The following is a 15,045-nucleotide window of genomic DNA, read 5'->3' as shown; positions in this document are numbered from 1 at the left end:
CCCAGTTCAGGCCCCACGACCGACAAAAAAAAAAAAAAGGAAAAAAGAAAAGCTACCAACATGAGACTCAAGGTTCTGGATGAGTTGGGCATCATGACACATGCATGCAGGAGGCTGAGACAGGAGGATCATGAATGTGAGGCAAGCTGGGGCTCCTCAGCAAGTTCCAGGTTAGCCTGAGCTACATAGTGAAACCCTGTTTCAAAATACAAAAAAGAAAAGAAACAGCCCTACAAAAAACTGGGTATCCAGTGCATTTCATATTTTGGATTTTCAGTTCAAAAATGCCCAACCTATAGTTTGTAGTTTTTTTTTTTGCAGTGCTGGGGCATCAGGAGCATGTTACACACTGTATAGCTATAACATCATAGGTGGACACTTCTAACTTATCACATCTATCTGGGAAAGTTTTAATTGAAAACTATTCAGGAAGCAGTGCATGTACTTGTTCTGATTCCGACCAAAGGACGCCTGTCATTGATGCTTCCACAGTTCCCCCCACTACACAAGTCTGATTTGATTGAAATAATGAGTTTGCTCTTGAGGAGAAATAACCATTTAACCTAGAAGCACAGAGAGTGGGAAGAGCTATTATTTCTAACATGTGAGAGCATGGATGTTCCCAGTTACAGCTGAAGCATCTTTGGATAGTGACTCTTAAGTAGGGACACTTTCAAAACATATTCCTTCAATTGGTTAAATATTAATCCTTACTCAACTTTTTGTGGGGGCAATATAGTATGCTGCAGATCATACCCAAGCTTTCCATCCTGGGAAGAGTCGGCTGAGGTTTTTGGGGTCCATGGCCTGCTGAATGAGCAAATTCACTTGCCCACCCACACTGAGCACGGTGCCCTCCTCCACTCCTTTCAGCTTCTCTTGCAATCTCATCAACACTCGCTCAGCTACTTTGTTGAAACTCTGGTCAATATCACTAAGGGAAAAATGTAAAGATGTCAATGACATACAATAGTTTTTAAGGGCCTTGGGAATAAGAACATCTAAGTAATTAGCAAAAGAAGTTTTTCCTAAAATACTGCTCACCTAAGGCTTCGTTTGCAGTCTTGGTCATCTGCATTTGGAGTAGAATGGAGCTCAGCTTCATCCTCTGGCCTCTGCTGTAGATATAAAGCTTTCAATGGGTTCATAGTCCAGTCAAAGAGTGGATCATACAGGAGGACCTAAGTAGAGAAAACTCGTTTTTTGTTCTTTGTTTTTTTTTTAATGTGCTGAGGAATTGAACCCAGGGCCTCATGCATGCAAGGCAAGCACTCTACCACCAAGTCACCTTCCCAGCCCCAAAGCCCATGTATTTTATCAACAATGTATGCCTTTTGATCAGGTATTAAAAGTGATATAGCCAGGACTGCAAAATAAATCAGTGAAAATAACAGGTCAGTTACATGGCAGCTGATGAAGGAGGATGAGCAAACTCACACATTTCCTGCTGTGGAAAATACTATACTAACATAATCCTCCCAACTTCTTAGCAATTCTGAGCTCATTCTATGTACTAGTGATTTCTGTTAGTTCTGAACCCAAGCATAATTCCTCGTAAATCCCAGTGGAAACTATTCTCGAAACAATACTACGCTGAGCTAGTCACCAGTGATTTATGCCTATAATCCTATCTACTCAGGAGGCTGAGATCTGAGGATTGTGGCTCAAAGCCAGCCTGGGCAGGAAAGTCCATGAAACTCTCATCTCCAATTAATCACCAAAAAGCTAGAAGTGGAGTTGTGACTCAAATGGTAGAGTGCTAACCTTGAGCACAAAAGCTCAGTGACAGGCTAGGCCCCAAGTTCAAGCTCTAGGACCACCACAGAAGAAAACCCTAACTATGTCAAAATCATACATAAAAATGTCAAAGTGCTTGACTTTATTTTAGACTAGAGATTAGTTACAATGTAGTAGCAGTACTAGCAAGATAAAGCTTTTCTGGTAAAGAAATAACCATGTTGCCGGGCGCTGGTGGCTCACGCCTGTAATCCTAGCTACTCAGGAGGCTGAGATCTGAGGATCGCGGTTCAAAGCCAGCCCAGGCAGGAGAGACCGTGAGACTCCTATCTCCAATAAACCACCAGAAAACCGGAAGTGGCGCTATAGCTCAAGTGGTAGAGCGCTCGCCTTGAGTTGAAGAACTGAGGGACAGCGCCCAGGCCCAGAGTACAAGCCCCACGACCGACAAAAAAAAAAAAAAAAAAAAGAAATAACCATGTCCTTAAAAAATGAAACTTTACCTCTACAATGGTTAGCAGAGTTTCCTGAGAGTTTCTCATGACTTCCATTGTCTTCTCACAGCATCTACAGATTCAAACGCATTAGATATGGGCTTTGTTACACACCAATGTTTTCAATGTATCACCTCTTGTAGATCTTGTGTAGTATGTGAGACTAGCAATTAACAATTCCCAAATCTCATATACTTGGCAGAGTAGACTTTTAATAAATATTTCTAATGAATACAAATATATAAAATATATATATTTGTGAATGTTCTATAAGCTTTGTATTTGTTTATTACCATGAAATATTTCAGTCTTCAACTATTGTGTACATAAACTTCTGCAGAAAAATACAAGGGAGTGCAAAACATCTTTAGCAGGAAGCTATATTTGAGTATAAGCTCCTTTAAGAGAAAATTGCAATCTCTTCTATATCCCCAACAAGGTGAGGCCAAAAGCAGTTATGAGTAAAATGTTAGCAAGTTAGCTGGGACCAAGTAAACATGTAAGAGTAGGTTTCTTCCAGAGCTAGTCAGCAATGATGGTATGTTACATTAAGTCCCAAATGGTACAAAGGAAGGAAAAACTATTTTTGACACCAAAAAATTGCCTGCCCTTCCTCATATGACTTACCTTCTGAAGACTCCTTCAACACCAGTGATGCCCATGCCATCCACAATATCTCTAGAGAGCCTAAAAGGAACTGTTTCAGGAGTAGGAAGGATTTTACCCTGTTCAAAAGCAACCCCTAAAATAAAAAGAAAACAAAACCAAAACAGTGAGGTGAGGAGTAACAGTTAATTTATTTTCTTTACAAGAGGCGTGTGAACTTCATAAAGGCGGCAAATAACCTGTCACCTTTATTCTGTTCCTATATACCATAGGTCCTATATAACATGAATCTTTGGGGTTGCCTTTTTTACTCTATGGAAATTCATATAGACTTGTTGGTTTTTTTGTTTTGTTTTTATTGGTTGTGGGGCTTGAACTCAGGGCCTGGGTACTGTCCCTGAGCTTCTTCTGCTCAAGGTGAACACCAGCACTTGAGTCATAGCACCACTTCTGTTTTTTTTGAGTAGTATATTGGGGATAAGAGTCTCATGAGTTTCCTGCCAGCCCCGTGATCCTCAGATCTCGGCCTCCTGAATAGCTAGGATTTCAGGCCTGAGACACTGGCACCCAGCTAATTCATTATCTTAATAATCGATCTGGTCAAATGTCTGCTCATGTCTATTGCCTATTTTACTATCAGATTTCTTTTCTGTATGTGTGTGTGTTTAAAGAGTTCTTAAAGACTGTACTTCTGGGGTCAGGTTTGAGATCTCTGGCTAGCCTTCTACACTGAAGCCATTCTCATGACTGTTTTTTCTCTATAAGTATTGCGCTTTTCTGTCCTGAAATTTCCATCTGGTTTTCCTTCATATCTTTTGTTTCTGTGTTGAATTTACTACATTGTAATTTATTTTCGAATTACTCACCTTTTTGTAATAAGAACTTTTAGGATGGCTGCTTTATGTTCTTTGTCAAGTAACTGTAACCTTTGTCATATCCATGTTACATTCAAGTTGAAGTTTTCTTGCTTCCTGGCTGTGACTGATTTTTCAATTAAAATCTAAACTTGAGTTAAGAAGAGACTCTTTTTGGGGCTGGGAAGGTGGCTCAGTGGTAGAGCGCATGCCTTGCATGCCAGAGGCCCTGGGTTCGATTCCTCAGCACCACATAAGCAAAAAGAAAAAAGCCGGAAGTGGCGCTATGGCTCAAGTGGTAGAACGCTAGCCTTGAGCTGAAGAGCTGAGGGACAGCGCCCAGGCCCAGAATTCAGGCCCCATGACCGGACCCAAAAAAACAAACAAAAAGAAGAGACTCTTTTTTATTTTTGAAATTTTTTTGTCGGTCATGGGGCCTGAACTCTGGGCCTGGGTGCTGTCCCTCAGCTCTTCAGCTCAAGGCTACTGCTCTACCACTTGAGCCACAGCGCCACTTTCAGCTTTTTCTGCTGAGGAATCAAACCCAGGGCCTTGCAAGACAAGCACTCTACCACTGAGCTACCTTCCCAGCCAAGAGGAGACTCTTGGTTTACTTCTGCATTCACGGCCTTTAGGAGCTGACACCAGTCCTGGTCCTGGTATCCTGCTTGGCTCTTTACTACAGCTAGTAGAGCTGGAAAGCACAGCCTCTCCAGAAATTCTCAAAAATTCATTTTGAGGGCTAGTTTGGAGAGGGGGAAAAAAGACTGGAAAAAGCTGGGTACCTATGGCTCATACCTATAATCCTAACCATTTAGGAGACTTAGATCTGAGAATCAAGGTTTGAAGCCAACCTGGGCAGACAAATCTGTACAACACTTAACTAGCAAAAATTTGGAAGTAGAGGCATTGCTCAACTGTGAGTAAAAAAGCAATGTAGAAATTGTGAGGTCCTGAGTTTAAGCCCCCGAACCCTCCCCCCACAGGTTGGAAAAAAATAGATAAGCATGTAAGAACATAAATGATACAGCAAGAAGGTTTAACATAATGTTGCTGGAGTCTCAGAAAAGCAGAATCTAAGCAGACTAAAGATATTACTGATAATATGTGATAGAGATAACACTGCTGGTCTACCTTCTTTTTTTTTTTTTTTTTGGGTCCGGTCATGGGGCCTGAACTCTGGGCCTGGGCGCTGTCCCTCAGCTCTTCAGCTCAAGGCTAGCACTCTACCACTTGAGCCACAGTGCCACTTCTGGCTTTTTTTTCTTTTTGCTTATGTGGTGCTGAGGAATCGAACCCAGGGCCTCTGGCATGCAAGGCATGCGCTCTACCACTGAGCTACCTTCCTTTTGGGGCTCTAAGATGCTAAGTACAAAAGAGGCCAGTGGAAAAGCACTCAAAGATCAGACAGGTAAGAGAAGAATCTATCTGGACTCTCTCTTACTTGTATATTCAGTTGACTAGTCCAGACAGATTATTTCTGCATGGGAGATCCTCATAGGCTCTGCCTGTATCTAATATGCTTGGATTAAGCACATTAGGATGAAGAGTACACAGCAGATTTCTTTTCCCATCCTCCCTTTTATGTCAAACTTCCTGCAGAACTATTCTACACTTTTTTTTTTTTTTTTTGGTTGGTCGTGGGACTTGAATTCTGGGCCTGAGCACTGTCCCTCAGCTCTTCAGCTCAAGGCTAGCACTTTACTACTTGAGCTACAGTGCCACTTCCGGTTTTCTGGTGGTTTTTCTTTTTCTTTTTTATTGTGAAAATACTGTACAGAGGGGTTACAATTACATGGGCAAGATAATGAGTACATTTCTTATCAAGCATTGAAGCCTCCTCCTTTGTTTCCACTTCCCATCCCTTCCCATCCTCCCCCCCCCCCCCCCCCCACCCACACACACTCTGGTGGTTTATTGGAGACAAGTTTCACGGATTTTCTTGTCCGGGTTGGCTTTGAACTGCGATCCTCAGATCTCAGCCTCCTGAGTAGCTAGGATTACAGGCGTGAGCCACTGGTGCCCGGCATATTCTACACTCTTAAGTCTACACATTTTACACTATAGTTTCTATTCTCTGCAAAGGCAGCTTCCTGGGGCTGCTCTACAATTGATGAAGCTCAAAGACCTACTTTCAGCATTCACTTTATGTGGTATTTCTGTCTGTTAGTAGTGAACCTATACTTATGAAATTTTTTCTTCCTTCAGTTTCAAAAACCCTGCTACTTTCTAGTTCCTATGTTTTGCTGACTATCCTCAAAGCTGAGTGCTTATGTTTCCATCCTTATCCTCTTTATAAAAGACAATGTGTAGTGTCAGAACCTCCTCCAGTCCAGTGACTTCAACTGAGATCCACTTGCTGAGAATTCTAGATCTGTCATTACATTCAAACTTCTTTCTTCCTTGTAGAAAACTGTCTTTTCCAATTGGAAATCCCATTACTTCAAAATAATGTGTAAAATTAAACTTGTGACATTCTTTTTATAAACCCTCCATTCACAGGCAGTGAGAACAAATTTCTACCACTATTTCTACAAATAAATATTTTATTAAAATACCTCCTGTATCACTTACCCAAATCTATGTGTACAAGTTCTGCTGATTGCTCATTTATTAAGATATTCTGTACATGCCTATCACCAAGTCCAAGGATGTAACCAACTGAAAGAGAAAAAAAAAAAATCAATGAGTTCATCTATTTTTAATGAATACTTAGCCATAGTTTTAATTAATACCATTGACTCAATATAGTTTTTAAGTAGGTTTGTTAGCATGTTTAAAGGAAATTAAACATATAAAGTAGTAAAGGAAATTAAATATATAACATAGCCCTTCTGAGTTTAAGCCAAAGCTGGCCAGCTCTAAATTCATGCTGCATTTTACAAATAGAAGCATTACCATTTTTTCTTTTAATAAAGACGCAGTTTTAAAATACCAGTACCTTGAAAACTAGTGGTTAAGGTTAAAATCCATTATTTACTTGGGCCCAAGCAGCACATTATGTGCATCCATTTTTACTGAATGTATTTATAAATCAAGAAGTCTACAGGTACATTTTTCATTTTATAGTGAAACTTTTCTTCTGCTTAATGAATTATATTGAACACAAATTAATCAGAAGTTATCAATCAGGATAAACAAGAAATGATGATGTGGGGTGAGATGGGAAGGAATGGGAAGGGGAAACAAAGGAAGAAGCAACAATGCTTGATAAGAAATGTACTCATTATCTTGCCCATGTAATTGTAACTCCTCTGTATGGTATTTTCATAATAATAAAAAAAATTTTTAAAAAGAAACAATGATCTAATGATAAAGATTTGATTAGCAACCACCATCATCCTCCCATAATTCAGAATACTAGAAAATACTGCATATATTAAAGAGAGACAAGGTGATGATGAATAGGAGAGGAAAGTTATAAATCTCTTAAGGTCAGATTACCAATAGAAGATGTGGCCACACTGCGAGTATAAGCCAATCGTTTCTCAAACCAAACAGCTGGGTCCAAGAATTTTTCCATGCAGAAATATCGGAAAACTGGTTGAAAGTTTTGGCAAACATCCATGAAGGTTTCATGCTTTTCTTTAAAAGACTTCTTTTGTACCTCCTTTAAATTGAACATTTATAGTGTTATTTTATCAAAAGTTTCAGAGAATCCAACTAATACCCATTATGTCTTTAAATGACAAATGTCACGTCAGCTAGAGAAAAGGGAGGTATTCCTTTTCTAACCTCACCTCCAGTTTGATTGCTGAATCAAATCTTATCACTTCTGCTTCCTTACTATTCCTCCTATCTAGCCCCCACTCCTACCATTATCAGTCTCTGTTCAGACCCCACTTCATATTCCCAATCCGCATTCTAGAACACATAGCTCATATAGCTCACAGAGCCGTTACCATCCTAAAATATAAATTGGTTAATATTTTCTTCTACTGTCTCAAAGAGAAAGTGCAAATGCCCTAGTATTTCACAAAGAACATCTTTTCATGCTGGTAAGCTAATTTTTATTAACATTTTTTGTTGCATATGTGCAAATGCTTAATTTTAATAAGCCATTAGATCTCTTAATATCTTTAATTTTGGATGTTACTCACCATCATTTTCTTTACGCATTGAGAGGCACTGAGATCTTGTGGCCTGTATCTTTTATGAGCACCTTCTTCATTGTTAACAAGAAATTCACCAATAGGTACAGTTCCTGTACACCACTCAAGAACACCACTTCGCTGGGACAGGGGAACCACCTGAAGTTAAGTAAGTACCTTTTGTTTATGGATGGTCATTAAAGAGCAGTTGACCATTCAAATGTCAGTGAGAAAAGCATTTTTCCCCCAAGGCTGTATTAGTACTAGACAAAGCTCCTTGGAGGAAAGCAATGGAAAATACTGCTTTCATAAACTCAAAGAATATGACTTTTCTAGCTTTCTGTGAGTCTAGCCCTCTTGTTGATCCCCACAATTTCATATTTACCAGATTTGTGCCCATAATTAATCTGTTCAACTTTGTTGAGGGATTTGTTTTAGACACAAGGTCTTGCCATGTTGCCCAGGCTGTCTTTGAACTCACTATTCTCCTGCTTCAGCATCCCAAGTATCTGGGGTTATGAGTCTGTGCCTCAGTGCTCTGCTACTTTTCTTTCTTTCTTCTTTTTTTTGTCGGTCGTGGGGCTTGATCTCTGGGCCTGGGCGCTGTCCCTCAGCTCTTCAGCTCAAGGCAAGGGCTCTACTACTTGAGCCATAGCGCCACTTCCAATTTTCTAGTGGTTTACTGGAGATAAGAGTCCCACAGACTTTCCTGCCCGGGCTGTCTTTGATCCGTGATCCTCAGATCTCAGCCTCCTGAGTCGCTAGGATTACAGGTGTGAGCCACCAGCACCTGGCTTGCTACCTTTCTTATACTTAAGGAATTTCCTCTAGGAAAGAATTACTCACGTGATCTCCATTGTAATATACTTTAATTATTGAAATTAGGTGTATTCTTATCAGCTTCAAGAAAAGATATATTGCTAAATATAAAATGAACAATTCTCGTTTTTATAATTATAACCCATTATAGACATAATGTAAAAGAAGGAATCAATAAATGCTTTTTACATTAAACAACTTTATTGAATCTAGATTTTTTTTCTCTGCTTGCAAGAAAAGAGATGGGCTTCCTTTGTACCCCTAGCCAATCTCACACCCCTACCCTTAAGGCAACAAGAGGACTGCAAACTGTGGTTTTATATATCTTTATTTCAAAGCTAGGCATGGTGTTGCAAACTTAAAGACGTATGTTTTACAATTTGCTATTCTCCCATTCAGCACTATTATTCAGTTTATTATTCAGTTTCCCCATTAGCTATATTAGTGTATTTAAGTCATTTATTTTCATGACTGTATATGGTATGAAAATACTCTAACTGTCCAATTTATTCAGTTTGCACATTTAAAGTTCCTCCAAATACTGCCGCAGTCATAGTGTACTAGAGAATGTACTTTCATTTCTCTAGGTATATATAGCCAGGAGTTGAACAGCTGGGTCATAGAGAATGTGTGTTACCCATAAATTGCTAATTGACCATCCAAAGTGACTGTTTTTGTTTATATATCTAACCAGAAGTACCATTCCATAACTTTACTAACATATTTGTCAGACTTGTATCTTGCCAGTTTAAGGGTGTATCATTGTATCACTGCAGTATCAGAGTATCATCTGATAGGCTTATTGGCCACTCAAATGTTTTCTTCTTGTGAACTTCCCATTTGTATTCTTTTTTTCCCCTAATAGTTGTCTTTTATTATTAGTGTGTGAAGTTCTTTCTCTATTCTGTATATAAATTGCTTGTTATTAATGTTACAATCACCCTTCAATATTATTATATTCATTTTCTTAGTTGGTCTCTTTAATGTTAAACTGTTTCATATTTTGTGTCCTAAGGAGGCCTTTAGTTTCTTAGTATATATTTGTTGGGAATCTATTACATGTAACAATGCTGAGGAACCAAATAACAAATGATCGATGAAGATTACACCCTTAGATATGAGATTTAAAAAATACAGGAGTTTAAAATGACCCTCAATGTTTGATGATACTAAGGAGTTTCTGATAATTGTTTTAGAAATGATGACAGTATTGTGATTTTTAAAAAAAAGATACATTATCTTATAAATCTGCATACTGAAATATTTATAGGTGAAGTACTATATTCTGCTTCAAAATAATATTGGAAGGAGAAGTAGATAGAAGTAAAAATGGGACAAAATTGTCTCCAAGTCAATAACCTAAAGATGAATGAGGGTATAGAGCGTTTATCTTTTATGATCTCTTTTTGAAATTTTCCATAATAATCAAAGTAAGCTGAGGTAGTCCCTTTTGCTGAGAGAGTCTGGGGTATTCTCAGAGTAGACATGAGTAATCAACAGTGCTATGTTAGCTGAGGGCTGGTGGCTCATGCCTGTAACCTGAGGATCATGGTTCAAAGCCACGCCAGGCAGGAAAGGCCATGAGACTCTTATCCCCAATAAACCACCAGAAAACTAGTGGCACTGTGGCTCAAAGTGCTAGCCTTGAGCAAAAGAGCTCAGGGACAATGCCCAGGCCCCAAATCCAAGCCCCACCAACTGCCCCGCCCCACAAAAAAGAGTTCCATGTTGTATTTATTAAGTTTGAGGTGTCTCTTAAGTTCTACATAGCTAGCTTTATCAGGAACCAGCCCTTCCAAAAGGCTGTGAGATAAGTCTTTTTACAAACTAAAGGAAAAACAGGGTATCACTATACACAGTCTAGACATCCAAAAAGTTGCAAAAAAATAAAAGACTCATTTAGTAGAGATGGAAGTTTAACTTCTAAATATTTGAGACCAGATGTTCTCTCACTCTTATAATTTAGAGGCTCAATTGTGTATCTTGTTGGAAATTGTTGCTTCCAAGGAAAATGAGGTTCTTACTCATAGAGTACACACTTGGTAAGCTAATTCTACATCATTTTTTTATGATCTAGAAGCTTGGCATTTTAAGCTAAAAAACTTCCTTTACTTTTTCATTATACAATACCTGTTCCTTTTTTTTTGGTCAGTCATGGTGCCTGAACTCTGGGCCTGGACACTGTCTCTCAGCTCTTCAGCTCAGGGCTAGCACCCTACCACTTGAGCCACAGTGCCACTTCTGGCTTTTTCTGCTTATGTGGTGCTGAGGAATAGAACCCAGGGCCTCATGCATGCAAGGCAAGCGCTCTACCACTGAGCCACCTTCCCAGCTCCACAATACCTGTTCTTTAAGAACTTTTTAGCAATCTCTTTTCAGGTTTATGGAGTTGTACAAAAAAAATGAGCTTGTAACTAGGGGATCTTGTTGGTCATAAAGAATATAATATTTACTATTCAGTCCTTTCCAAAAAAAATATCTGCTGATCTTTAGTCCAAATAATGCATCTTTTCTTGGAGAAGTAACAGAAATGTAACTAATTACCTTGTATGTGCAGATAGTCAGTTTTCTCTTCCTAGTTTCAGTGTTTCTCTGCAATAAAGTATTGCACATTTGGAAAACCTGCTGCATGACAGCATCTTGTCTCAGGTCATCACGGCCCTTCAGAATAATCACATGTAAACCGTCAGCCAGGGAGAGCAAGGTACTCAGCAATAAATATAAGCATTCTGCTCCTCTTAATAAGTAATTAAGACCTTTTGTCGATTCTTTCATTTAGTTATTGCCCTGGGAAGCTAACTGATGGGGAAAAAAAGTTTGTTACCTTTTTTTTTCTTTTTAAAGACTAGGTCTGGCTAAAACAAACAAACAAAAAAACCTAGGTCTGGCTATACAGTAACTTCTAGAGTAGTCTGAGCTGGGTAGCCCAGGATGCTTTTGGAATCACAATCCTTCTGGTCTTTGCCTACCAAGTGCCAGGATTGTCACTCTGTGCAACTTTGTCCCCTAGTTGCTTCTGTAATTAGACTAAAGGAACTCCCACACCTGAACTTTGGAAAACACCTGAGATACACCAGAGTGTATTTCTCCACTGTTCTTTAACAGGTCCCAAGCAGTTCCTGAGCAGCTGGTCAGAAAGTGACGTATGCTGTCCCCTCCAGCTACAACAGTTGGTATCATGGCAGACCCGCTATAATGAGGCACAGGTCTCCAATGTGCACTTATGGAAATTAACCACTACCACATTTTCAGCAGGCTGATTCTTTACGTCATCATGCTTATAATGCATTATGGTATTTTTTTACTTAAAGCAAACAAACAGAACAATAGTCTTTCAGACATACAGAAAAGCATTCTTTTTTTTTTTTTTTTTTGGTCGGTTGTGGGGCTTGAACTCTGGGCCTGGGAGCTGTCCCTCAGCTCTTCAGCTCAAGGCGAGCTCTCTACCACTTGAGCTACAGTGCCACTTCTGGTTTTCTGGTGGTTTATTGGAGATAGGAGTCTCACGGTCTCTCCTGCCTGGGCTGGCTTTGAACCGTGATCCTCAGATCTCAGCCTCCTGAGTAGCTAGGATTACAGGCGTGAGCCACCAGCGCCTGGCAAGCATTATTTCTTCAAACAAATCCATTTCTATTCCACAGGTTTTGTTTAGTTACAATTACTCAGAATAAAGACAGGCACACAAAGTATTAACTCTTTAGCCCTTTAAGGTCTGTAGCAAAAAAAGCAAAAGTCTTACCTTGACAAGTTGTCTTCTTTCCTTCCCATCAGAACCTATACAATCTATTATTTTTGGTAAATTTAAGCCTCCTGCTAAACGAAACTCTGTTTTAAATGACTGTATAGTCACCAGATTTCCGTATTCACCTGTAGGGTCCACCTAATGAAAAGTGTAATTATGATAAGTTAGACATACTATTTGCATTTAAAGCAAACTATTACAAATGGCAGTTTAAATATTAAGCAGAAGAGTGAATGGCAATGTGCCTCCTTGGTTGAGAACTGGAGGTGTAATTCATTTTCTGTTTAATGAAAGATAGGACAGTGAGAAGAAGGTGTAAGCCTTTCATGTGGATATTTTTAATGAAACTAGGACATTTAAAGTTAGAATGGTGTCGCTGAAAAATCACGTGATAGCATCTGAGCACTAATTCCTCTAGAATATCATCACAACAACATCAGGTGATTTTGAAAGAGGGTAAGGTGGTATTTCCTAGGTTAAACTTCTTAAATCAAGAATTTAAGGAAATATTCAGTTAAGTAACATAGCTAATAACAGCTGGAAAGTTGCCAAGTTACTCCATGGGATGCAACATTTCAAACTCAATAACAAAAGACACTAAGCACTACATTGAAATTCAAACATGAGATTTACAATGCACTTAATATTTTCTAAACTATAAACTTTTCCATTACAACTATCCCCACTCACAAGATGCTTCTAGCAGTAGAAGAGATCATCATGATATAGTTAAGTATTATATACAGTCAATTTAATGCAATAATACACATTATATTACTTGAAGTGTAATATAATGGCTATCTTCCACTGCATACTGAACTTAAAAAAAAAAGCCGGGTGCTGGTGGCTCACGCCTGTAATCCTAGCTACTCAGGAGGCTGAGATCTGAGGATCTCGGTTCAAAGCCAGCCCGGGCAGGAGAGACTGTGAGACTCCTATCTCCAATAAACAACCAGAAATCCGGAAGTGGCACTGTAGCTCAAGTGGTAGAGCGCTCGCCTTGAGCTGAAGAGCTGAGGGACAGCACCCAGGCCCAGAGTTCAAGCCCCACGACCGACAAAAAAATAATAAATAAATAAAAAGTGGGCATGTTATTGCATATAATCCCAGAATTTGGGAAGCTGAAGCAGGAGGATCACAAATTTGAGGCCAGCGTAGACTACACAGGAAGACCCTAATTTAAAACAAACACATTCTAGCAGCCAGGGAGAATGATTCAAAGGTAAGAGTGCTTATCTACCATGAGTAAGGGCACACACATATTAAAAACAAGTAACTAAAATAATTATGAACTGTTGAACAACAATTAGTGTGGGTAAAAAAGCACATGGAAATTTTCCTTCTAGCCAATGAAGGTAAGTGTCTATGGACTTGTCCAGAAACATAGGTGCAGAACTGAGAAAAATGAGACTACACAAAGTCTTTAGGTTGAAACATGAAAATTGCAATATTTGACTGTTTTTTTGTTTTTTGTTTTTGGTCGGCCGTGGGGCTTGAACTCTGGGCTTGGGCGCTGTGCTTTCCCTGCCCTCTTCAGCGCAAGGTAAGTGCTCTACTGCTTGCGCCACAGTGCCACTTCCCGGTTTTCTAGTGGTTTTTATTGGAGATAAGAGTCTCATGAACTTTCCTTCCTGGGCTGGCTTTGAACCGTGATCCTCAGATCTCAGCCTCCTGAGTAGCTAGGATTACAGAAGTGAGCCACCTGTGCCCAGCATTAACTGGTTTTGAATATATAGAAAGGTATCTCAAATGTTCAATCTAATGAACTAGTCTAATTAAAAACCAAGAGTTAGTGGTAAACTACCTTGATTTCCATAGTGGGAACAACAACATCTTCTAAATTCTTCAGTTTAATAATTGGCTGGTCTGCTGGAATATTGATGCCTTCTGTATGTAAAAAGAAAAGACATTAGTGACAGCTGAAGAATAGCACTAGAGGTCAAGCAAAAGAAGCAACATTGATCCCAAACACTCACTTCTGTGAGTCTTCCACTGAGTGGCATCTAAGTTTGCTAGTAAAATGTAAGCATCACAAAGTGCCTCAACATTCTTGACCATCTGCTGTCTCTTATTTCTAATGGTACATATTACTTTGTTTGCAGCTTCCATTCGATCCTAGCAATGAAAAACCAATGAAAAAGATTATACAGTAACCACTCAACATCTAACCTTGCTATAAAAAACAAGAAAACTAAAACTGATGTAGATTTAGACAATACAACTATTAATAATCCAAAAGTCCTTTTATGAAATAATAAAATAATGAACCGCATAGTAATCTCAAGTGTCAATAACTTAGGTGCTTTAAAAATTTGGTTTTCTTTGTCCTTCGATGTGAAAATAAAAGCAAAATAGTACAGCTATTTATGATCTGAGAAATATTCAGAAATTTTTTTTTTTTTTGGTCCAGTCATGGGGCCTGAACTTTGGGCCTGGGCGCTGTCCCTCAGCTCTTTAGCTCAAGGCTAGTGCTCTACCACTCGAGCCACAGCGCCACTTTGGCTTTTTTTCTTTTTGCTTATGTGGTGCTAAGGAATCGAACCCAGGACCTCAGGCATGCAAGGCAAGCGCTCTACCACTGTGCCACCTTCCCAGCCCTATTCAGAAATTTTGAGCCTATTTTAGGTGGTACATAACAACAAAGGATTTTTAAAACTAAGTACTATTAGCAATATGCATACTTAAAACCAGAAGACTTAAGA

General features: G+C 39.2%; 1 protein-coding gene across 1 annotated transcript in view; it reads right to left on the bottom strand.

Annotated features, from left to right (window-relative positions):
- Atm (ATM serine/threonine kinase) overlaps positions 1-15,045 on the bottom strand; it is a 94,516-nt gene continuing 79,471 nt past the window's right edge. Inside the window, exons 53-63 of the mRNA XM_042682764.1 lie at positions 14,320-14,458; positions 14,148-14,230; positions 12,341-12,481; positions 11,146-11,262; positions 7,792-7,941; positions 7,136-7,301; positions 6,266-6,352; positions 2,859-2,973; positions 2,241-2,304; positions 1,045-1,181; positions 1-934 (exon numbers count right to left, since the gene is read on the bottom strand). Of these exons, the coding sequence (XP_042538698.1) occupies positions 751-934; positions 1,045-1,181; positions 2,241-2,304; positions 2,859-2,973; positions 6,266-6,352; positions 7,136-7,301; positions 7,792-7,941; positions 11,146-11,262; positions 12,341-12,481; positions 14,148-14,230; positions 14,320-14,458 (1,383 nt within the window). The 3' untranslated portion in view covers positions 1-750. The remainder of the gene's footprint in view (positions 935-1,044; positions 1,182-2,240; positions 2,305-2,858; positions 2,974-6,265; positions 6,353-7,135; positions 7,302-7,791; positions 7,942-11,145; positions 11,263-12,340; positions 12,482-14,147; positions 14,231-14,319; positions 14,459-15,045) is intronic.

Source organism: Dipodomys spectabilis, unplaced genomic scaffold (genome assembly GCF_019054845.1).
Source record: "Dipodomys spectabilis isolate Male_0828 unplaced genomic scaffold, ASM1905484v1 ptg000076l, whole genome shotgun sequence".
NCBI lineage: Eukaryota > Metazoa > Chordata > Mammalia > Rodentia > Heteromyidae > Dipodomys > Dipodomys spectabilis.
The sequence above is the reverse complement of the archived record's forward strand: the minus strand, read 5'-3'. Positions and strand labels throughout refer to the sequence as shown.